The 26,162-nt window shown below is 38.7% G+C and overlaps 1 protein-coding gene across 1 annotated transcript in view; it reads right to left on the bottom strand.

Annotated features, from left to right (window-relative positions):
• Positions 1-1,889: 1,889 nt before the first annotated feature.
• Positions 1,890-26,162, bottom strand: part of LOC121860148 (protein XRP2-like) — a 30,516-nt gene continuing 6,243 nt past the window's right edge. Inside the window, exons 4-7 of the mRNA XM_042357204.1 lie at positions 25,513-25,669; positions 18,886-19,042; positions 9,395-9,550; positions 1,890-4,244 (exon numbers count right to left, since the gene is read on the bottom strand). Coding sequence (XP_042213138.1) covers positions 4,122-4,244; positions 9,395-9,550; positions 18,886-19,042; positions 25,513-25,669 — 593 coding nt within the window. The 3' untranslated portion in view covers positions 1,890-4,121. The remainder of the gene's footprint in view (positions 4,245-9,394; positions 9,551-18,885; positions 19,043-25,512; positions 25,670-26,162) is intronic.

The raw sequence follows: 26,162 nt of genomic DNA, 5'->3' as shown, positions 1-26,162 counted from the left end.
ACCAATACTGTTCAGTGATTTTTTGTTAAGTGGACTTGTATTGTTGTTTATTGAAATTTTCCTCCCTCAAAAGAATTACTGTACCATACAGTAAACTCCTGAATATTTACAGGTTTACATTACTGGCTGACCTGTTGATACTTAAATCCATGAAGAACTGATCATTTGAGCTTATAAGGAAAAATAGGTTAGGTCCCAGGCTGGCCAGTTAAGAGAGAAATATTCAGTATCAAAACTCTAAAGCACATTTATAAATTATGCAATTAAATAATACATTTTAACAAAACTAAAAAATGAGAACACCTTGACACCAAGTAGTGTGTGGATTTCTAAAGGTTACATACCTGGTACTTCTGAAAGGTGTGGAGCCCAAATTGTGATTTTGTATTAAAAAATAGATTTTAAATGATACAGTACTTACATGTAATAAATATAATGATATACATATATAATAAATGCAAGGATACAGGATACATTAATAAAATATGATGAAATATGACAATGAGTGTTTCATTATGAGGTATGAGGTTACAGGTATGTATGTGTCACTGCTATTTTACCATTACAAATGATACTTGTGAGTGTTAAGTATAAATATACAAATAAATACAAGGACACAAACAAAATGTGAAAAATCATGCTAATGAGTGTTTTATTATGAAGTTATAAATATGTGCATGTTGTCACTACTTTGCCATCATGCATTTTAATATTCTAGAGAAACTGTCTGACTTTTCACACAAAATGGGTTCATAGATAGGCACACCTTCAAATCTCCATTGGTTAAATCACTGCACCAAACTCTGCTGACCTTGGCCATGTTTCAGTGTTAACACAGAACTTCAAAATGTTGCCATGTTGCTTATTGATATTATAAATCACTGTGTTTCCAACAACATGCTGTTCAGAAACATTGGGTGCTGAAACACCCTTGTTTATGTTTTGTATTAGGAAAATTACACTTATTTGAAGGGTGTATAGTGAGAGACTTCTGGTACAGTACAGTACTAACAGTGTTGGCTCAGAATATCAGTGATGGCCTAGGTCACAGCAAGTAGAGGAGAGACAATCACCACATGCCTTGGGCCACGTCACCAGGTAATCAGTACCAAGCTACACGCCCCTGGGCTACAAGCAAGCATCAAACCACAAAAACATCCAAGGTCTGAGATATATTCAGGCACTTTCTAGAACTCTTCATGATGGACCAGATTTCTGTGAGAACCCAGATATGAGGAAACACCTCAGGAAAAACTAAAGGTCTTCCAAATATGGTTATTAAGAGATTACTAGTTAAGAGATGTCCAGTTAGAGAGAATTTAACTTTACTGTATCTACATATTCTTTTAAGTACAGTATTACCCCGCTTTACGCGGTTTCACTTTCCGCGATTTCTCATTTACTCGGTGCCTCGCCAGAACCGAACTTTCACTTTCCGCGTTGCATCTACTCATATACGCGGAAAGCGGCGCGGGCAGGATGCGCACAAGGTCGCCCAGTCATCAAAACATTACCGAGTTCTTCACCTGCCACCCACCACAGCTGACCTAAGTCAGTGATAGTGAGGATATGGACTTATATGGACTTTGAGGGGTTTGACAAAGAGGCCCTGCAAGCCTATGTGGTGGATAGTGATACAATTAATACAAGTGATACAGGTGAGGGCCACTAATCTGCCCTCTGCCTCGGAACCAACCCCCCATCCCCGTGTGCCCAGCCATCTTTTCTACTAATGTAAGTGTTAAAAAAACTAATTTTATTGATATTTCTCTTAATTATTAATTGTGTGTGCATACCATCATAAAATTAAGATGTATATTTTACTACAACGTAGGTATTGTGTCTGAAAAAGTGGAGTTTGGGGGTCGGGCCAGTCTCTATTGGAATTAATCCCATATGTTCTGTTGTTCACTTTCCGCGGTACCCTGTGGGTTCAATTGACCGCGTAAATCGGGGTACTACTGTTTAGTACTGTACAGCATATATTTAATGTATATGCCAATGTTTTTATAAATGCAAAAGATTTCTGGTCCCACAGAGTTTTGGATTTGTGGCATAGTAACTGTATCTGAGACTTGAAATAATTGGGAACATTCATGAATATTAAAATAAAGATTCTAACTCTTTTACTATGAATTATTAATCTGTGAATATTCAAGAATTTCCTGTCGTCTTTTTGCTAGTATGAAAAAAAAAATTGGTTTGGGGAGGTGATATTTGCTCATCACTTGCCCAAAATACTGTAGTTGCTTAAATCTGCCCTGCTTATATCTCTTAGGTCTCCTCCAATCTGGACTATTGCTTTTTAAACTGATCCAATGAATAGGTTTAATATTTGGGAAATAAGCCACATGGTCATACAGTATCTATTAAGTAAGTTAACAATAATGACAACTTCTTATAACTATTAACCCTTGAGTGGGCAGGGGTTCCTCTCAGTGGCAGAAGCCAGAATAAAATACCTAAGGGATACTTTGCTCTCTAAAGGGTTAACAAGATTAATTCTGTGATCCCTCCGAACATAAATCTGATTTAACAGAGAATCAAGTCTAGCATGTGAACATTAATTATTTGATAACCATGTGGGTGGGGTAACTTGGGGAACACAGCAAGCCCACCCAGCTGGGGGGTTTGGGGGTGTACTGTAAGCCCCACCCCATAGAAGAATTTTTGAAATCTGACTAATATATCATGAGCATTTTGAGGCCATGTGAACTTGGTATTAGGAGATATTTTGAGGTCAACAGTAATTACTTTTTACTATACAAAAATGCTTGAGTACAATACTGCATAAAAGAAAAGTATTAGAATTTTCTGATGAAAAGAGGGATTGGGACCCCCCTGGATCTGCCCCCTGCCAGAGCTTCAATGACTGACTTGCTGATGCATCTCATTAAGGAAAAAGATGAAGAAAAGGAGAAAAAAAAAGTGTCAACTATTAAAATCTTAGTCCAAATTACGGTTCCCAAGATGTTGGGGTGCAGTGGCTGAATACATACAGTACTTGCCTCCTGTCATAAGGGTTGCTAGTTTGCACCAAGTCCACCCAATTGTGAATGGGTATCTAACTTTACAGTTGAGGAAAGCAAAGGCAATCAAGCACAGTGCTGGCCACATTGTCTATTTATGTACCAAACTCTTCCTGGACAGTGTGCTGCATCCACACTGCCCCTAACAGGCTATCAGTTCTATGGAAACTACTCTTTCTTTCAGGCTGTTAAAACTGTTACCAACCAAGACAGTGCTTCATTAGTATTAAGTAAGAACTTCAAAATTATATTTTACATGACAATAATAACTGATTTTTTCATTAAACATTACACTTATAACGTTGACCCTTGACAGAGAACAAAATTCAGTTCCACTGGGTCTTGTTATTGAGTGAATCATTCTCTATTGATTCTACCTTCTTCTCATGGTAACAGCAAAGATGTGTTCATTGACCCAAGTAGTTATTGCATTCTTCTAAAGATTTTCATTATAAAGAAACACTTGCCTTTAAAGTTCCTGAATTATCATCCAACAGTTCTACAAGAAATACCTGTACTAAAAACACCAGAAATGTTGTCTTGGCCACTGATGGGTCATGTGTGACACAACCCTCTCCCAACTATGATGGGTGGTGTACAGTCAGGTCAGAGGGTGGTGGACAGTTAGGGCAGAGGATGGTGGACAGTCAGGGCAGAGGGTGGTAGACAGATCAAGTAGGTACAGGGATGGTGGGCAGGTCAGGTGGGTAGAGGGATGGTGGGCAGGGCAGGTGGGTAGAGGAATGGTGGGCAGGGCAGGTGGGTAGGTCACCATCGAGGGTTTACTTTAAGATTCAGAATCATTTTGATAAAAGTGTAATATAGACAATATTCAAACTATACCACTTGCTCTGTTAAAGGTGTTTGACAAAAATAATCATTATTACAGTACAGTATCTTACATACTATGGAGTACAATCATTATACTGTACTAACATTGTATGAGACTGTATTTTTTCTTAGCAAGCAGTGTTCATACTACTGGCCTCATGAGTGACTCAGAAACAAAAGAAGGCATCTCTTCAACTTATTTTATCACAATATATGCCTCTGGTTTAAGTCTAACATATGTATCAGAAAGGTCTCGTGAACTTACATTGTCATGGTCATAGAAGCATAAGAAAAGAAGGTATCAATCTGTTTGTTGCTGGTGTTTACATCAGAGGTTACATAAACAACTGTATTACCTGAGGCATCATTCATCTCCTGTCCAATCTGAAACAAATTAAAAGTTATGAGGAACTCTTTCAAGATTATATTTCATATTTTATGTACAGAATATAATAAGAAATAACCATTTTCCTTTCTCGATCACTCCTTGGGCATCATGACAGTATGTAGGAATGAAATGAATGTGACATATAGACAGATATATATATATATATATATATATATATATATATATATATATATATATATATATATATATATATATATATATATATATATATATATATATATATATATATATATATATACAGTACAGTATGTAATTACAAAACTACTTAAAGTTAAATTTCTATATTGCGAATAAATATATTGTACTGTATAGAAAGTACAATACAGTGCAGTATGAATTCTGTGACAAGTGGAATTGATGGGTGGGAGAAAAACACAGGCTGAGCTGATTTTCTATATTACTGTAATGTTTCGGGCTACACAGAACACATCTTCAGAGAGAATACAACAAGTGGAGGAAGTCTTATGTACCCCAGGAGCACCTTACCTCTCTGGATGCCTTGTCGTGTCGGAACCTGATTGGCTGTCATTTACCTGACCTGACTCTTTTTTTTTTATGGGAATTAGCCCACCCAGGCACAGGCCAAACGACCCACAATGGGGCCTGGGGGGGCAAAAAAATAGTAACAGAAAGAAATTGAAAATAGAGAAGAAGGTTATACAATACTGTGTTAATCTACACTACCTTACTGTGATGTCAATGCTTGGTCCATGGCAGGCTTTGACCAGCAAAAATCCCTCCCAATGGTTTGTTTCTTCATTTCTTCAAATATATGCTGTTTCTATGGCCGTTCTTATCCCCAACCCTTTATGTATAATAGCAACGTCCTGCCACATTGGCAAGTATTGACATGGTTTCAAATGCCTAACTAGAGAATTTGAGGTGTTATGTTTTCTGGAGATGGCCCAAAACATTAGAGTAACACACAAAGTCAGCTCAACCCTGTCCTTCCCTCTTACCCATCAAATCCAGTACAGTATGAAGTCTCTTTAACACAAGACCTCAATTAAAAGAATTATTATACTACCAGTAAAGAATTGTTGAGTTGTTGTTAGTGAAATGTGTTGGGTGTTTGAGCAACTAAAACTGAATTACCCCCAAAGCACAAAGTTTTAAACTGAAACTTAAAACTTATCATAAAAATAATAAACATCGCGGATGACACCCAGGATGTACCCAAGAATGTCTGTGGGTAGTTTTAAAGTTGCAGGCATTTTTGCAGCTGGGACAGGGAGCCATTTGTTCTAGAGACAGTAATTTCCTTTACCTGTATTGTAAATATGTGTGTGTGTGTGTGTGTGTGTGTAGACATACACACACAAAACACATACAAATAATTAATAATTGGAAAATCCTCTCACAAATAATCAGAAACAAATTTATAAAAAATGTGACAGTCTACCCCCAAGTCCGTGCTTTATTACTTTATTAATGAAGCACGGATATACAATACAGGTTATTTTGAGGTCAATAGTAATTACTTTTAATATACAAAAACGCCTTAGTACAACCGCATTAAAGAAAAAATATTGGAATTTTCTGATGAATAGAGGAGGTCTGGACCCCATTGGATCTGCCTCTGCAGAGGTTTTTTCCTGACTTTTGTGCAGCAAAGATCCTCACAATTTCTTTGAGAGGTAATGATCATGTGAGATCAAAATCTGTTGACAGGATACAAAGATCGCTCAACTTTTTGTCAGGTAGGCACGACCTCATACAGTTCTTAATTCCTACCCATGCATGAAAAAGAATGTTCAGTCTCACGTACTGAAATACCAACTGTCAGGAATACTTCTGTTGCAGTCTTCACATTAGGAAATGCACTTGCAATCAAAGGATGGGCAGTCAGATGCTTCAACACTTCCCTTGGGGTGTTTTGACAAGTTGATGGAGAGCAAAGGTGCAGCCACCCTTTGGAGCATCAGAATACTTTTGGCTGTCAATAGGAAAGCAACGAAATTGTTCAAATTCAGCAGCCACGAGATCAGCAACTGAGGATTCTGGAAGAGAATCTTGAGACACAAATGGGTGTATGAACCCGAAGGTCTTTGGAGCATGTGTAGGCACTGTGTTAATCTTCAATTGCCTACAATAGGCATTCAACTATGGGAATGTAGCTCTCAATACAAAATTTTGTAGAGTCACTCAGCACCACGTTCTCCGAGCCAGTCATCACTCATTTACTTTGATCTTTTGACCCTTGATTTTTTAAAGTCCTCTGAGACGTCAGTTATTCTCTGACTGGCTGCAGTTTCAAACTTGTGAAATATTTCTCTCTGGTCTCTTATGAATCCAGCTAATGATGCAAATGTGGAACAAGCTTCCTGCAGATCAAGGTTTACAGTCTGAAGGATTGCACTTGATTTCTGGAAACATTTCAGAATGCTGTACAAAACCATAACTGACACATAAGGTTATCTCCAGTAGAGTAAATTATTCAGTTAAAAATGAAGCCTTGACTCGTGTATCAGGCGGCTGAGATGTATCTTTACCCATATCACAGAGCAAATTATAAAACTTGATAGTAATTGAAGTGGCGTGATGTGGCTAGTGTTAGACTAAAGGTCAAGGTCACCGCTACACAGCGTTCCCGTTGCGAGCACGCTGCGCCGGCTCGTTGGCGCACTATTTAAAAAGTTCGGTTTCTTTTTGGACAGACCTCGTATATATATATATATATATATATATATATATATATATATATATATATATATGTATCGTATATGTGTAAAGCATGTATGTGTACATGTGTGTGTGTGTGTGTGTGTGTGTAAGGGTGATGTGTGTGTGTGTGTGTGTAAGGGTGATATGTGTGTGTGTGTGTGTAAGGGTGATGTGTGTAAGCCTGTGTGTGTGTAAGGGTGATATGTGTGTTTGTGTAAGGGTATGTGTGTGTGCCTGTGTGTGTGTAAGGGTGATATGTGTGTTTGTGTAAGGGTGATGTGTGTGTGTGTGTGTAAGGGTGATATATGTTTGTGTGTGTGTGTGTGGAGGGGCTTGTGTGTATGAGTGAAGCATTAGCATACGGGGAGAGTCTGAGTGTATGGGGATGTGTATAAGTGTGTGTGTGTGTGTGTGGAGTAAGTAGGGATACAGTATATCTGTGTGTGGACTGTGGGGATATATATGTATAAATCCACCCCTGGTGACACACCTTGAAATGTGGTGGCAAAAAAATGACAGCTATTAACTGGACACTAAGCTCTGGGCAACTCACCTCATACATAACTTCAGTGTTAGATGGGGTATTGCCTTTACATTTATATTTCCAATGTTAGTAAGTTGTTGTAGGAAGTTTTTGTGTATTGTACTTTAGAAATGATATCAACCAGAAGGCTGCCATCTCAGAGTTTTGAAACCTTTGATGATTAATTATAGCAGCTTCCAGTACTTTGTTCAATTAAAATATCTGATCAAACAATGTGCTTCACATGATGAGAAAGGGACAGATCCACAACACTTTCAACTAGTGGCATATTACCCATTGTAGGTTACTAATTCAATTGTTCATCAAAGATTACAGGAAGAGATAGGGTGGGGATGATGCTGCAAAGAATCAATGGCTGTATAAGACAAGATCACAGTTCTCCTTGATGGAGGACCATTTTACAAAGCATTCCTTAGTTCCTCATAGGAAACCTGGACAGATATATTTATCATGTTCAAAGGAGTATTTAAAGCCAGATTCAGTCACAAAACAAAGTTGAAAAACATTTTGACCTAAGCTTGAGGGAGTAGGAGGAAGGGACTGCCATCCTTATGGTGGGAATCCATGGAGAGTGACCCTCCCATCTACTCAAGATGTACTTGATTAAATCCATCCAAACTATTGCATTAGGGGTTTTTACCACAAAGGGAACTTCTCAGTTTTTGGTTTGAGGAGAGAAAAGGAGAGGGGATACCAGAACTGAACTGTGTTTAACTGTCAGGAGATTAAGAATATATTTTTATAGAAATTATAAGGAGAAACTTAGGAGTGATAGAAAAGAATCTTTAATAGTATGTGTGTGTAGTTAGAGAATGTTGTTAATCTACTACACAGGATGCAGCTTGGGAGATCAATGGTTTCCCTTCTGAGGGACCCATGTGCTGTATGTAAGAAAGGTGTTGGCAACAACTCCATAATGTGTAACAAATGTAGAAGGTGGATACAAAAGAGGTGCAGTGGAGTAGATGGCAGAATGTGGGATGTTGCTGACTTTAGGTGTTGTGTATAGGCAGGTAACCATGTGCCCACAGAAAGGTTGGAAAAACTCAACATTGGGGTTATGTCCCTGGACTGTGTCAGTGAGTTCTGTTACCTGAGGAACATGATCAATTGCAAGAGTCAGAAGTGGCTGATTGCAGCTGATGTAAGAAGTGTGATGTTGTATGGCAGTGAAACTTGGGCATTAAAGAGGATGACATAAACAGACTTGAGAATGCTGAAATGAGAATGGTGAGGTGGATGTGTAACTTGACACCGAGTTAAATGGGTGGCTGGGTATTGAGAGTTTGTCTTGGCAAAGTTCTACATAGAGGCAGGTTGGGATGGTTTGGTCATGTGGAGAGGATGGATTAGACCAATTGAGTCAAGAGGTGCTTGAGTCTAATGCCCGGAGTTTTAATCACCCTCTTCAAATGATGGAGGTTGTCGAGTTTACAACCAGACTTTTAAAAAATTTGAGTCAAGACGGACACCACACTACAATGCTTGACAGGGAGGTGTGGCGGTAAAATGAACTAAGTTCAATATTATAAGTTTATTTTACCACCACACTTCCCTGTCAAGCACTGTAGTGCAGTGTCCTTCTTGACTCACTTTTTTTAACGTCTAGCTGTAAGCACGACGATCCCCTTTCAACATATGAGGGTGATTAAAACTCTAGGGGAGGAGAACCAGGGGTATGCCAAAAATGACATGGGGAGAGGTTATAAAAAATTACAATAAGATTTAAGAACCTGACCAGACTGCAAGAGACCATGCAGCATGGAGAGTTGCCATCAGGTAATTGTGGCTAACCCATACAAGTGAGGAAAATGGCTGTAAAACGTTTATGTAATCCTGCCAATCTAAGTAGGATTTCTCTATTACCGAGGAATAAAACACAAAAGACAATGATACATATATAAAACATGATCTTACCGTAGAACACACTTGAGTGATGTCATTGCCAAGGCACAAGAAGGCAATGACTGGACCTTGACTAATAGCACTCTTGTACTCTGAAGTGTGAAACACTCGCTGAGCATCTGTCGCTTCCATCTTCACCTCTCTGCTGTGCTGAATCTTGCAGTCAACCTGTATATTAAATTTTTTTTAATGTTAACTCTTTTTTCATTTAGATAAATTACATATTTATGACATTTTGGTTTTATAGCCTATGGTTCATCAATGAGTCACATGAGTAATACCTCCATTAAAACAGTGAATTGCCCCCCCTCCCTCAAAGAACATGTCATGATCAGGGGCTAGACAAATTCTAGCTTCAGGTATACTCTACTGTAGACCACTTTCTATTGCTGCTGGCCAACTCTTTGCTCATTGGAACACGATAAAAACAACACTTTAAACTCCTCATCTGGTGGATATTTTATGAGCGAGGATGGCATAAGGTTTACTGGATCAAAAACCTGAGATCAGTTCACCCACGTCTCAATACCCATCACCCTCAGTCCACCTCGTGATAATCTTGCAATATATTTTAATTCCATTTAAGCTCCCAGAGACAAGTGAATTAAGGACTTTTAAGTAAACTTACTCCAAATTCCCTGTTTACTGAGTTTCCTCTAAATCTTGGGAAAAGTTATAAAGTTAGTCAGCTTATTACAAAAATGAATTCTAAAGATTTGTAAACAGAGAAACTCAATTTTAAGACGAAGCTCAAATAATTTACATTGTTGATCAGTTAGCAAGAAGTTTGTTTAAAACTGGCAGATGGTGACATAAATGATCTATGTGGTGAGTGAATACCACTATGGAGACATGAACAAAGAATGAATAAACATCTATATCCTTTTTTTCATCCTCTCATTACACGGGAAAAACTATATGTATATCAAACACTGATCCTGTTGGGACAAGGCAAATCTTTTATTTTCCCAATAAGTCTATGGGCTGCATCCCATTGCAGTAACAGTTGTGGTAATCAACAGTCATTAATCAGATCACTGCGACATACATTCTCGAATGATAAGCGGAGGAGTGCGACATACAATCTGGAATTCAGAGTGTTGTGAATGTAGCGCATGAAAAATTTCATATCTCGTGGGATCAAGTATGGGATGTTTACACTCGCCAGTTGTCCCACTGGGTAATCCTCCCAACCAAGCTGCTCATGACGCAGTCATATCTCGGTCATGATGGAGTCAAGACGTACGTTCTTGCCCCATGACAATGTCACTGAACCTGCCACCTTCCACTTCCACTGGCTGTGGTGCAAGGCCAGAGACAAGTGGAAGGAAAAGACTACCTTTGAAAAGGAAATTACTCATGGGATATGACAGAAGTAGTGAAAAAGAGGAATCTGTAGACGACCCAAGGCCCAGGTGGCACCATGAGGTTGACCGCAGATCACGCGCCCAGCTCAAAACCACTCATTCTGCCTTTGAACTATCTACACTGCTTCCATCAACATCATCACCTGTTGCTCTGCCTACTAGAGACAATGAAGCTGGAGGTGACAAGGGGACAGTAAGGGAGGGATATGAAAAATATTGTGCTACTCAGGCTGGTGTTGCCATACAGGGTGGCAGGAAGGCTGCCTCCACATATTACCACAAAGCACAGTTTTGTTTGACCTAAAAAATAAAAGCCTTACACCATTTAAGTTTGTGCCCAGGGATTATGAAACAGATAAGTCCATGTCCTCCTTATCTGACGACGATGATTGGCAAGTCGAGAGTGCTGGTGAGGAAAAGCGTGCTGGGAGTGACAGAGACAGCAGTGTGGAGGAGGAAGGGGAGACTACGGAAGAGGAGAGGGATGTGGGGGTGAGTGAGCTACTGCAAGGTGCAACCTTGACACTCTTTGGGTGGAGTGATGGGGCAAATTTTATGCCGGATATCCATTATTTGATGACGGAAATGGTGGTGTTATTCGTGACTGGCCTTGTGATGATACTTCAACTGAAATGGAATATTTTACTGCCTTTATTGACAATGAAGTGAGGTCACATATTGTGAATGGGACTAACAGATATTATAAGTACAGCTCCTCGACTTACGACCACCCGGACATATGACCGCTTCAGTCTTACCAGAATTTTGTCAAATTACATATTTTCGAGTCCCGACGTTAGTGATTGCGCTGTGTAATGACAAATTTTCATTTGTAATTCACTTTAAAATGGCTGGCAAGCTTAAAAGTGAGAGTTTTGTGGTGCTGAGAAGAAAAAGAGACACCCATTTTAAATTTTCTAAGTATTATTTAAGCATTTTTGACTTACGACCTGGATTTGGGTCTCTTACCCCGTCGTAAGTTGAGGAGAAGCTGTACAATGATATCCCCGTTAGCCGGAATCCCTCAAACCTGGAACTCCCTGATAGCCGGAATTGAAATTTTTTCGGAAAATCGTTCCCAAAGCCAGAATTTTTCGGAAAATTCCGGCTTTGGGAAAGATTTTCCGAGGGGCACTTTTTCCAGAAAATTCAGAGAAAATTTTCCCGATACCCAGAAAATTCCGGGGATGGGGGATATTTTTCCGGGTTCAAGACATGATGTAATGGGCAATTTCTGGACTTCCAAGAACATTTTTCCGTTACACGGAAAATTCCGGAGATGAGGGATTTTTTCCTGCTTTGAGAGTCGTTTCGTTACCCAGAAATCTCTCATTCCCGGAAGTGCTCTGACCCAATTGTTCCGGTTAACGGAGATATCACTGTATGTCACAGATGTCAGTACTTTCTCACCCCACTCTCGTGTGCATCGTTGGGTGGACACTACAGTAGATGAATTGTACGTGTTTTTCGCACTTATAATGTTGATGCCTCTAGACAAGACGTACAATCCAGGATTACTGGCGTAACGGCCTTCTGATAGCCACTCCAGTGTTCTGAAAATTAATGACAAGAGACAAATTTCTTTTGCTACGGCGCTTCTTCTATTTCACAGACAACAATAACTGTGAAACGTAAGCAACACGTTTGCCAGGATTGTGAGAAAGTTTAGCAAGTTTTTCTTATCCCTTCAGGAAAATGGTGATTGATGAGCGCCTGTTACTTTTCAAGGGTAGACTCGCATCCAAACAATATACAGGGGGTCACCGAGTTATGAACGTCCAACTTACGAATACTCCGATACAAACGAGGTCCCATAAGGTCAATTATTTTAATAATCCGACATAGGTACGACTGGTTTGTAGTATTAACGTACGGGAACTAGTTTGCGTGGTGTAGTGGCAGGTGGGGAGTCATGCGCCACCCAGCCACACGCCTTGAGAGGGCATCAGTACGTCTTACTCTCACCTCAGTAACGTGTGTGATCAAGTGCAAACTGTTGTTTTTTGGCTTATTAAGTCTATTTTTCTGCCTTCATCATGGCTCCCAAATGCAAACCTGATGCAAGTGATAATAGTGTATCCAAGAAAAGGAAAACAATTATAATGGAAGTGAAACTTGATGTAATTAAACGTTCTGAAAAAGGTCAAGCGCCCTCAGTCACTGGCAAAGTGTTGGGCTTAAGTCGGCCAACAGCAGGAGCAATTTTGAAAGACAAACACAAATTCTTGAACATGTAAAAGGATCTACATCAATGCAGTAACTGTGATAATGAAGCAAAGAAGTGGATTGTTAACTGAAATGGAAAGATTGTTAATGATATGGGTGGAAGATCAGCCAGCCCAAGGTTTCAGCGTGTTTTTTGTTTCTTTTTTAATAGGGATTAGCCCACCCGGGCACAACTCACTGACGCACACCAGGGCCTGGGGGGAAGATGATAATAATAATAATAACAACAATAATAGTAATAAATAAAAATTAATAAATATAATAATAATAATAATAATAGCCAAAAACAAATACAAAAATGAGAACATAAATAAATAAAAAAATGAAAAATGATATACAGTACAGAAAAACCCTCGAAGATCCGGACCCGGTAAATCCAGATTCCGGAAGATTCGGACAAAAAAGTTGGGGGGTTCTGGGCTCAGAAGCCTCCCCAAGAAACATTCCCAAAACAGGGTGAAGGTAGTTTTAGGCTTAAAATTTTTATCTTATAAAATGTCACAGACTAAACCAGGGGTCACCAAACTACGGCCCGCGGGCCAGATCCCAAGTCCTTCCCCGGCTCGTGGTAGCTCCGCCTACGCTCTGACGTTACCAGAGCTTTCGTTCTGGCTTGCAAGTATTGAACAGAATGATTATGTGGCCCGCGCTCGTCATTCTTTCAGTTATCCGGCCCACTGTGAAAAACGTTTGGTGACCCCTGGACTAAACTAAGCAGAATATAACTTGCATTGCAGGAATCCTTGCAAGACAGCAAATAATTTGAATATAGACATGATATATTTTGCCCAAGAGATAAAATTTTTAGTCCAATAGTGTAGTACATTTTAGTACAGTAGAACGTCGATATAACACGATATACGTTCCAAGAGAGGTTCGCTTTAAACCAAATTCGCACTAAATCAAAGTGTTGTTTCAATGGAATAATTTAGTTTGATACTTGTAAACACAAAATACTAAAAAGACTGAGAGTCTACCCAGATGCACCTCAGCCCATCTCCTAGAATAAACAAAAAATTGTTTTTTGTAGTATTATGTTAAAACAAACATTCATAAATCAACGCAGCTAAAATTATAGGACGAAAAATGGTGTTTACTAGTGATCAGCTGATGGGAAGATGGGGGGGGGGAGGTGATATGTTTGACAGTTGATGCCAAGGTCTAGTGCTTATTTATTTATCTGTCCTTAAGGGTGACTTTAAGTTTTTCTCTTATAAAATGTCACTGTACTGACATGTTCTAATTAATTTTATTACAAAGGGCTAAACAAATTTATCTCTTGTGCAAAATATATGACGTTTATATTCAAATTATTCGCTGTCTTGCAAGGAATCCAGCAATGCAAATTATATTCTCCTAACTTTAGTCTGTGATATTATATAAGATAAAAACTGTAAGCCTATAACCACCAAACCCAGGCTGGGAAGATGGGGGTGGGGGGGGTAACAGTGACACTTTTGACAGTTGGGGCTGAAGGTCTAGTGAAGTATTTATTTGTTTATTCATGTCCTTTAGATTTAGTTTTTGTTTTTCTCTTATAAAATGTCAAAGAAATGACTGGGGAGAATATAATTTACATTGCTGGAATTCTTATAAGATAGTGATTGATTTGAATATAATCATGCTATAGTTTGCACTAAACAAAAATTTTAGTAATCATTTAGTACATTATTTTGAGTACATGTACAGTACAGCTTTGCCCTTAGGACAGTGTAGCGTGCCCAGAAACATTAGGAGCGAATTTTAAAATATGATGCGCCAGATTGACTCGCTCAAAATAGGAAAGATTCTCTTCAAATTAAAACATTGTCCTTAATTGTGGGTGTCGCTTTAAATCAATAATCTTAAATTGAACTGCTATAAATCGACGTTCTACCCTACAAGTTTTTCAACTCGTATTTTTGGGTAGATATACCTAACTTTCTTCATTCATTTTTACTCATTTACATGCACACACCATCCTAAATACATATTGTGAAAAGTAAAAGAAATAATTGTCCTAAGGGCAAACCTGTACTGTACTCAAATACACTAAATAATTACTGAAAAAATATGTAAAAAGATTTTATTTGTACATAAATTATTTGTCAACATTTAGGCAACATCTGGCAACTCTTCCATGGAGGGGAGGAAGGCAGACTCGCTACCTTATTACCAGTGGCGTATGGTGGGTACTGAAACAGGTTGTGCTGATCATTATAATAAGGTAAAGACTAAACTTTAAGTTGTATAAATACATGACATACCGGTAAATAAGTACACTATGCATATAAACAGCACAGAGAAATAGAAGAAAATTACTGTAGAAGTGTACATATATTAGCAGTGCAATTTAAACAAAAATATAGTTTACTTACCAATTTTATTTATGCATTAGTTCTATTCTTTTTTGCGATGTAAACTGCATTATAACGTCATCATAAAAGGAGCCTCTTTGTCTTAATTCCATGAGTAAATTCTTTTCAACAGTATTTCCCATTGTGTAAGAAGGGTGAAAATTATGTCAAAGTATCTAAATTAAATTGCACAGTGAGCTATAAATAATATGTAAATCAAAGCAAAGAAATATATTTTAACATTCACAGTAAACGGAAACGAAGTACGGAGCAACACGTCCTCCGCTGGGTCCTACCGGCTGGCCGCTCGACTTCACTCGCTATAAACCCCGTCCCTCCCCGCCTCGGTACCACCATCTGGTACAACTACCCAAAGTGTGCGGTGATGACAGCTCCACTCAACTGCAGGCTCTGCAGCTAATAGCAAGCCAACAGGAAAGCCAAGAAACAACAGTTGAGGTTAACACTGTGTTAATACAGTACATATAATATGTCATGTATATTTATTTACATTAAATAAAAGTATTAAATCATTATTTCATGACTTTTGTGGGTGTGCGGAGCACACCTAGCACACCCTGAATATACACCCCTGCTTATTACATAATAGCTCAGTGCTCGCCAGGGCTTCCTACGGAGAGGTTGCATGCTACGCGTCCTCCTATTCTACCCCACCCTGTTATTGCACCTTATCTTACCTGAACAAGAGGCCTTGGCTACAGTAAGAAGCTGAACATCCGTGCAAGGAATATCAAGAACAGAAACCGATATTTACAGAATATAATTAAAATTTCTGCGTCTCAGCTTGGTGCCAAGTGCCATGAAGTTTTCAAAGCCTCATATCTTACGACTAATAAATTCTATATAAATCTAGAAACTCCTCCAAAAGTTCTTGTCCGATTTTCAATATAAAAATACCATTAGAATCACCAGACAAAGAAGAAAACATTTTATTGATGCAGGATGTTGCTCAAAAAAAGTAACAATATAAAATATAATAGATAAACATTTTGTGACTTTTGTTATGCAATTTTGAAAATTCGGCATCTAGCAATGCAGGCACATGGGCATTTGAATTGACTAGAATATTTTCATCAAAGCATGAATATTACAGTGGTAAAAGCACAAACGATAATGATAACGTCGACGGATACAATTTTTTTTTATGAATGTTGAAAAAATATATATACGTATTTATATAAAAAAAACTACTTGACCGATTTTGATGAAACTTAAATTGAAACTTCATTGAGTAGGTCCCATTACTGTGTTAAACTTCCATTCAAATCCATAAGTAAATAATGGTTATAAAAAAATTACCCGACTCTGGCCTTAAGGTAAAGAAGATATCAGTACAGTACAGAATACAGTCACATTTAACTTCTTTAGACTAAGAGTTGTGAACTACTGGAGAATTTTGTGACAACACCTCCAGTGAATTTCTCCTAGTCCAAGCTCAAGAAATACTGGAACATGTTCGGTACATTTGGGAGCACATATCCACCCAGTCATTCCCACCAGTGCTTAACAGAGATCTGACCAACTGCCCAATCAGCTAGTGACCTAAAATGTGATGAAAAAAATAAGTTAGATTTGAGTCCCGTGATTACATGAACAAACACAAAGCCGGACTTGCTAGCGATTGATTGATTGATTGACTGTGGTACTGTAAATACATCTCTGGCATCGCAACGGCTTAGGTCATATGTTGATGATTTAAAATAAAAGCCTAGAAGATTAAAATCAAATAATGCAAGGTAAAAACATAAATACAGTCATGCGCCGGTTAACGTCTCAGATACGTTCTTGGAAACGTGACGTTAACCGAAATGGACGTTGTCCGATCATCACATAAACTTTTTATTTGTACTTACGTGTATGTGGAATACTTTATACGTACATATACACTTTTACTCTTAAATCACCACTGTAATGTGATACAGGTGATTAATTTTTATCTCTTATGCAAAATACACGACGTTTATATTAAAATTATTCACTGTTTTACAAGGATTACAGCAACGTCAGCAGATGGGGGAGAGAGAGGGTGTGAGGGGGCGTAGGGGGAGGGGAGGTAGTACGTTTGACAGTTGGCACAGGCCCAGGTCTGACGCCTGTATATTTATCAGTTCTTAAGTGACTAAGCTTCTCTCTTATAAAAAGCCAGTGAAATGACCTGGGTGAATATAATTAACATAGCTGGGAATCTTGTAACATACTGATTAATTTGAATATAAACATGCTATAATTTGCACTAGACAGAACAATTTTAGTACTGTAATCAAATTAGTACATGTGCACTCCAGCTTTGCACTAATTTATTTTACGTTTCTTTTAGTATGGTGTGTGCATGTAAATGGATGAAAATAAATGAAAAAATTTATGTAAATCTACCCAAAAATACAGTTGAAAAACTTTTTATAAAATGTACTACAGTATTGTACACTAATGTACTACATTTTTTATAGCTTGAGCAAAATATATGACGCTTATATTCAAATTAATCTCTGTCTTGCAAGGACGCATATGTGATCGGACGTTAACCGGCGCATGACTGTAATAAATTGCATAAAACTTTCATAAAAAACATTTAAACGTTAATAGATAAAACTCAAAGCTTGTGTAGAAGGCCGGCTTCCTCCACAAAGGTGAGGACGTCACCTCCAAAACAACCCATACCCTTCCCCCATCACCAAAAAGAGACGGTAAGATCTGTCCCCACCCTGACACTGGAAGAGGTGCTTACGACAAAGATCTCCGAGACTGGGACAGTCCACCAGGAGGTGTCGAACAGTCAATGGTACTAGACAGTCCCGCCCTCCCCATTAAAAAACCATGAGTCAGCCGTGTGTGGCCAATACAGAGGCGGTCCAAAGCAGTCTCCTGGCGGCGAGACAGTCCCTGATATTCCCAGGCACCCAAAGCAGGGTGGATGTTGCAGAGTTTGTCTGCTCCAACAGCATCCCACCTGGGTTGCCAACTCGAGCACATGGCTTCATATGAGAGGCAGGAAGAGGGAAATGATGTGCCACAGGGCGAGAAACAGCTGTGTTCACCACAACATCAGCACATTCCTTTCCCTTCTCCCCACATGGGCCAGAAACCAGCAAAAACTGACTTTCTAGCCCTGATGTTGGATGAGAAACAACCACTGTAAAATATCTATAACTAGGGAATGGGGCAATTAGACACTAGCTAATGCCTGGAGAGCACTATGATAATTGGTAAAAATTGTAAAATCAGTTTGAGGATGGGTAAAAATAATCTCGAGGGCGAGTAAATTACCTGAAAGCTCTGCCGTAAAAATAAATGCAACAGCGGGGAGACTACCGTCCCGACAGAAGGGAAAGACTACCCCAAAACCCACCTCTGCAGGAATATGAGAGGGTGCAGTATAGCGTGAACTAGCAAGCACTTGAGTAATTGTGTTGTTAACTTGGCTGGCTATCTGTGCTATTAAGGTAATATGAAAATAAACAAGCAAACTGTGTACATTATCAACAATATATGAAAAATCAATACTGTATTGCCTGCAGATGTACATTTTACAATGGATAAACTCCTGTTAACTTACAACTTGTGCTTTTAGTGAAGAGATGAACTTCATAGCTCTTTGGTGTTGAGATTCATCACAGAACATAATAACAAGGGCTGCCTCTTGTGACCCATATCCAGGGGATCCATATGTATAGGGAACAATGCTGAGATTATGGTCCAGCGTCATCCCAACACTACACAGGAAGGAGAAACACACATGAAGTATAAGGTGATACACTCTCAGTACAGTACAGTACAGTACAGTACAGTACAGTACAGTACAGTATAGTACAGTACAGCATAGTACAGCATAGTACAGTATAGTACAGTACAGTACTCATCCAACACTTATGTATTGTGAAGAGAAAACACATGAAGTATAAGAAGTGTGATATAACTTCAGTATAGTAATAGTATAAAGCAGTACAGTGCAAGTGATCATCCCAACACTACACAGGAAGGAGGTTCACATGAAGTATAAGAAGGTGACATAATCTCAGCAGGTTAGTATAGCATAGTATATATGCAGTACAGCATCATCCTTAACACTACACAGGAAGGAGAACACAATATGAAGTATAAGAAGGTGACAACTTCAGTATATAGTACAGTATAAAGGCTGTACAGTGCAGTACAAGCATCATCCCAACACTCACAGGAAGGAGAAACACACATGAAGTGGCAAGGAAAAAGACACACCTCAGTATAGTACAGTACAGTGCAGTACAGTGCAGTACAGCATCATCCCAACACTACACAGGAAGGGAGAAACACATGAAGTATATATGTATATGTATCTCAGTATATATAGTACAGTACAGTACAGTACAGTGCAGTACAGATCATCCCAAACACTAAGGACAGGAAGGAGAAACACACATGAAGTATAAGAAGGTATGTACTCTCAGTATAGTACAGTACAGTACAGTACAGTGCAGTACAGCATCATCCCAACATTACACAGGAAGGAGAAACACACATGAAGTATAAAGAAGCTGTGACACAATCTCAGTATAGTACAAAGTACAGTACAGCACAGTGCAGTACAGCACTCATCCCAACACTAGCACAGGAAGGAGAAACACACATGAAGTATAAGAAGACACAATCTGTAGTATAGTATACAGTACAGTACAGTACAGTGCAGCAGCATCATCCCAACACTACACAGGAAGGAGAAACACACATGAAGTATAAGTACAGACACACTCTCAGTATAAAGCAGTACAGTACAGTATAGTAGCACAGCATCATCCCAACACTACACAGGAAGGAGAAACACACATGAAGTAGAGTAAGAAGGTGACACAATCTCTCAGAGAAAAGGTACAGTACAGTACATAGTAGTACAGCATCATCCCAACACTACACAGGAAGGAGAACACACATGAAGTATAAGAAGGTATACAATCTCAGTATAGTACAGAGTACAGTACAGTGCAGTACAGCATCATCCCAACACTACACAGGAAGGAGAAACACACATGAAGTATAAAGAAGGTGACACAATCTCAGTATAGTACAGTACAGTGCAGTACAGTGCAGTACAGCATCATCCCAACACTACACAGGAAGGAAAACACACATGAGTATAAGAGGTGACACTCTCAGTATAGTACAGTACAGTACAGTACAGTGCAGTACAGCATCATCCCAACACTACACAGGAAGGAGAAACACACATGAAGTATAAGAAGGTGATACACTCTCAGTATAGTACAGTACAGTACAGTACAGTGCAGTACAGCATCATCCCAACACTACACAGGAAGGAGAAACACACATGAAGTATAAGAAGGTGACACAATCTCAGTATAGTACAGTACAGTGCAGTACAGCATCATCCCAACACTACACAGGAAGGAGAAACACACATAGTATAAGAAGGTGACACAATCTCAGTATGTACAGTACAGTACAGTACAGTGCAGTACAGCATCAATCCCAACACTACACAGGAAGGAGAAACACACATAGTATAAAGAAGGTGACACAATCTCTCCAGTATGGTACAGTACAGTACAGTACAGTGCAGTACAGCATCATCAACACTACAGGAAGGAAACACATGGAGTATAAGAAGGTGACACAATCTGAAAGTATAGTACAGTACAGTACAGTACAGTGCAGTGGCATCATCCAACACTACACAGGAAGGAGAAACACACACATGAAGTATAAGAAGGTGACACAATCTCAGTATGGTACAGTACAGTACAGTACAGTGCAGTACAGCATCATCCCAACCTACACAGGAAGGAAAACACACATGAGTATAAGAAAGGTGACACAATCTCGGTATAGTACATTACAGTGCAGTACAGTGCAGTACAGCATCATCCCAACACTACACAGGAAGGAGAAACACACATGAAGTATAAGAAGGTGATACACTCTCAGTATAGTACAGGTACAGTGCAGTACGGTGCGGTACAGCATCATCCCAACACTACACAGGAAGGGCCACACATGAAGTATAAGAAGGTGACACACTCAGTATAGTACAGTACAGTACAGTACAGTGCAGGCAGCGTAAATACAACACTACACAGGAAGGAGAAACACACATAGAGTATAAGAAGGTGAAAGGCACAATCTCAGTATGGTACAGTACAGTACAGTACAATTTTAGTACAACATCATCCCAACACTACACAGGAAGGAAGAAACACACATGAAGTATAAGAGGTGACACAATCTCTAGTATAGTACGGTACATTTTGGTACAGTGCAGTACAGCATCATCTTAACACTACACAGGAAGGAGAAACACACATGAAGTATAAGAAGGTGACACACTCTCAGTATTATAGTACAGTACAGTGCAGGTACAGCATCATCCCAACACTACACAGGAAGGAGAAACACATGAAGTATAAGAAGGTGACGCTACAATCTCAGTATAGTACAGTACAGTGCAGTACAGTGCAGTACAGCATCATCCAACACTACACAGGAGGAGAAACACACATAGGTATAAGGTGACACAATCTCAAAGTACTTGGTACAGGGTACAGTACGGTACAGGGTGCAGTACAGCATCATCCAAGCACTACACAGGAAGGAGAGAGAGAAACACACATGAAGTATAAAAGAAGGTGACACAATCTCAGTATAGTACAATTGCAGTACAGTACAGTGCAGTACAGCATCATCCCAACACTACACAGGAAGGAGAAACACACATGAAGTATAAGGAAGGTGATACACTCTCGAGTATAGTACAGTACAGTACAGTATGTATAGTATAGTATAGTACAGTACAGTATAGTACAGTACAGTATAGTACAGCATAGTACAGTATAGTACAGTATAGTACAATAGTACAGTATAGTAAGTACAAGTACAGTATAGTATACAGTACAGTATAGTACAGCATAGTACAGTATAGTACAGTATAGTACAGTATAGTACAGTACAGTACAGTACAGTATAGTACAGTACAGTATAGTACAGTACAGTATAGTATAATACAGTATAGTACAGTACAGTACAGTAGTACAGTACAGTATAGTACAGTATAGTACAGTACAGTATAGTACAGTACAGTATAGTACAGCATAGTACAGTATAGTACAGTACAGTACAGTATAGTACAGTACAGTATAGTACAGCATAGTACAGTAGTACAGTACAGTAGAGCAGAGTACAGTAGAGCAGAGTACAGTAGACCACAGTACAGTAGAGCACAGTACAGCACAATATAGTACAGCACAGTACAGTACAATACAATTACAGCACAGTAGAGCACAGTACAGCACAGTAGAGCACAGTACAGTACAGCACAGCACAACACAGTACAGTACAGTACAGTACAATACAGTACAGTACAGTACAGTACAGTATAGCATAGTATAGTATAGTACAGTACAGTATAGTACAGTATAGTACAGTACAGTATAGTACAGTATAGTATAGTACAGTACAGTATAGTACAGTACAGTATAGTACAGTACAGTATAGTACAGTACAGTATAGTACAGTACAGTATAGTACAGTACAGTATATTGCAGTACAGTAGAGAACAGCTCAGTACAGTACAATACAATACAGTATAGTACAGTACAGCACAGTACAGAACAATACAGTACAGTACAGTACAGCACAGTACAGTACAGCACAGTAGAGTACAGTAGAGCACAGTATAGTACAGCACAGTACAGCACAATACAGTACAGTACAGCACAGTACAGTAGAGTACAGTAGAGTACAGTAGAGCACAGTACAGTAGAGCACAGTATAGTACAGCACAGTACAGCACAATACGGTACAGTACAGTACAGCACAGTACAGCACAGTACAGCACAGCACAGTACACCACAGTACAGCACAGCACAGTACAGCACAGCACAGCACAGCACAGTACACCACAGTACAGTACAGTACCAGAACAGTACAGCACAGTACAGCACAGTACAATACAGTACAGCACAGTACAGTACAATACAGCACAGCACAGTACAGCACAGCACAGTACAGTACAGTATAGTACAGTATAGTACACTACAGTACAGTACAGTATAGTACAGTATAGTACAGTACAGTATAGTATAGTATAGTACAGTATAGTACAGTACAGTACAGTACAGCTCAGTACAGTATAGTATAGTACAGTATAGTATAGTACAGTACAGTATAGTACAGTACAGTATAGTACAGTACAGTACAGTATAGTGCAGTACAGTACAGCTCAGTACAGTACAATACAATACAGTATAGTACAGTACAGCACAGCATAGTACAGTACAGTACAGTACAGCACAGCACAGTACAGTATAGTACAGTATAGTACAGTACAGTATAGTACAGTATAGTACAGTACAGTATAGTACAGTATAGTACAGTACAGTATAGTACAGTACAGTACAGTATAGTACAGTACAATACAGTATAGTACAGTACAGTATAGTACAGCACAGTACAGTATAGTACAGTACAGCACAGTACAGTACAGTATAGCACAGCACAGTACAGTACAGTATAGTAAAGTATAGTACAGTACAGTATAGTACAGTACAGTATAGTACAGTACAGTACAGCTCAGTACAATACAATACAGTATAGTACAGTACAGCACAGCATAGTACAGTACAGTACAGCACAGTACAGTATAGTACAGTATAGTACAGTATAGTACAGTATAGTACAGTATAGTACAGTACAGTATAGTACAGTACAGTACAGTATAGTACAGTACAATACAGTATAGTACAGTACAGTATAGTACAGCACAGTACAGCATAGTACAGTACAGTACAGCACAGCACAGTACAGTATAGTACAGTATAGTACAGTACAGTATAGTACAGTATAGTACAGTACAGTATAGTACAGTATAGTACAGTACAGTATAGTACAGTACAGCTCAGTACAGTACAATACAATACAGTATAGTACAGTACAATACAGTATAGTACAGTACAGTATAGTACAGCACAGTACAGTATAGTACAGTACAGCACAGTACAGTACAGTACAGTATAGCACAGCACAGTACAGTACAGTATAGTAAAGTATAGTACAGTACAGTATAGTACAGTATAGTACAGTACAGTATAGTACAGTACAGTACAGCTCAGTACAATACAATACAGTATAGTACAGTACAGCACAGCATAGTACAGTACAGTACAGCACAGTACAGTATAGTACAGTATAGTACAGTATAGTACAGTATAGTACAGTATAGTATAGTACAGTACAGTACAGTATAGTACAGTACAATACAGTATAGTACAGTACAGTATAGTACAGCACAGTACAGCATAGTACAGTACAGCACAGCACAGTACAGTATAGTACAGTATAGTACAGTACAGTATAGTACAGTATAGTACAGTACAGTATAGTACAGTATAGTACAGTACAGTATAGTACAGTACAGTATAGTACAGTACAATACAGTATAGTACAGTACAGTATAGTACAGCACAGTACAGTATAGTACAGTACAGCACAGTATAGTACAGTACAGTACAGTATAGTATAGTACAGCTGAATACAGGTACAAGTATTTGATAAAAGTAACATTATGAAAATATTTAAACTTTTTTTTTTTTTAAGAACAAAATGGGACTAAGATCAGATCAGCTCTGTGTCTGTTTGACTGGAGTTGAGCCTCTGTAACAGCGGTGCTCCATGCCAGATGCAGCAACATTCACAAGTGCCCATAAAATTCCATACATGCGCGATTCTTTCTTGGGATGAAAAAATTTATCTCGATACCCAGAAATGTTTAACCCTTAAACACTGTGCACCAACTGTTCTGGCTAACAGGGAGATCACTACTCCATTCATTCACACCTGTTACTGTAACAGATGTTCAGTTAAAGAATAAACCACAGTAAGATGTAAAAATAATAACAAATACCAGTAATAACTTTGTAAAAGGCTGAATTGTCATATACAGTACAGGAAAATTTTTGTGAGAGGCCAATAATAGTTACACCAACCACCGTGTCACGCTCTGTCAGTAGAATACACCGACAATGTTAGTACTGTCTGTACTGAAGTAGTAATTTTCATATCATAACCAAGTCCACTGATTCCCAGAAGGAAAGTGTCCTTCAAAGACATGGAAGTTGACATTTAAGGCCAGAAAAACATAAGTGCTTTTAAATGATCACAATAATTGAATAATTTTTTAAATCAAATCTATACCAACCTCTTAAGCTCATCTTCCTCGGGTAGTTTGAACACTTGTGACAATTTTGTTGTCTGGGAGACACAAGACCAGTTTGTTTCTCCATCCACTGGTGTAAAGTCATGAATATTTGACCAGTTATTATTAAAGACACTGATGCCAGCACTTCTAAATTGATCTGAAAAAGACAAGCAAACATGAACTCACTGAAAAGAAAATAATATAATTACTGTACCTGTACTGTACTTGTTTTCAGAACAATTTCTATATATGGAAGAAAAATACTGTACTATACCTCCCATTTGTTGAGGGTCATCACATAGAAGGCACTACACTGCAGTAACAATGGAATACAACCTTCAACATTTGGACTAATAAGGTTCAACTGCATCATCATCATTGTTTTATGGCTTAGGTGGGTTAACCACGGTTGCCCAATAGCAGCTCTCTGTGCTACATGGTCTCTTACAGCCTCTCCCATCAGGTTCTTATGTCTGGGGGTCATATCTTACAACCTCTTCTCATGTTATTCTTGGCCTACCATTAGCTCTCATCCCCTCCACATTCAAACTCCTGCATCTCTATTTTCTTTTTTATTTCTATAACTTATCAGCTAAGTAACCATTCAGGCAATGAATCTGTTCACTGTTACAAATTTCTTGGTCCAGTGT

Source organism: Homarus americanus, unplaced genomic scaffold (assembly GCF_018991925.1).
Source record: "Homarus americanus isolate GMGI-L3 unplaced genomic scaffold, GMGI_Hamer_2.0 scaffold5831, whole genome shotgun sequence".
NCBI lineage: Eukaryota > Metazoa > Arthropoda > Malacostraca > Decapoda > Nephropidae > Homarus > Homarus americanus.
The sequence above is the reverse complement of the archived record's forward strand: the minus strand, read 5'-3'. Positions and strand labels throughout refer to the sequence as shown.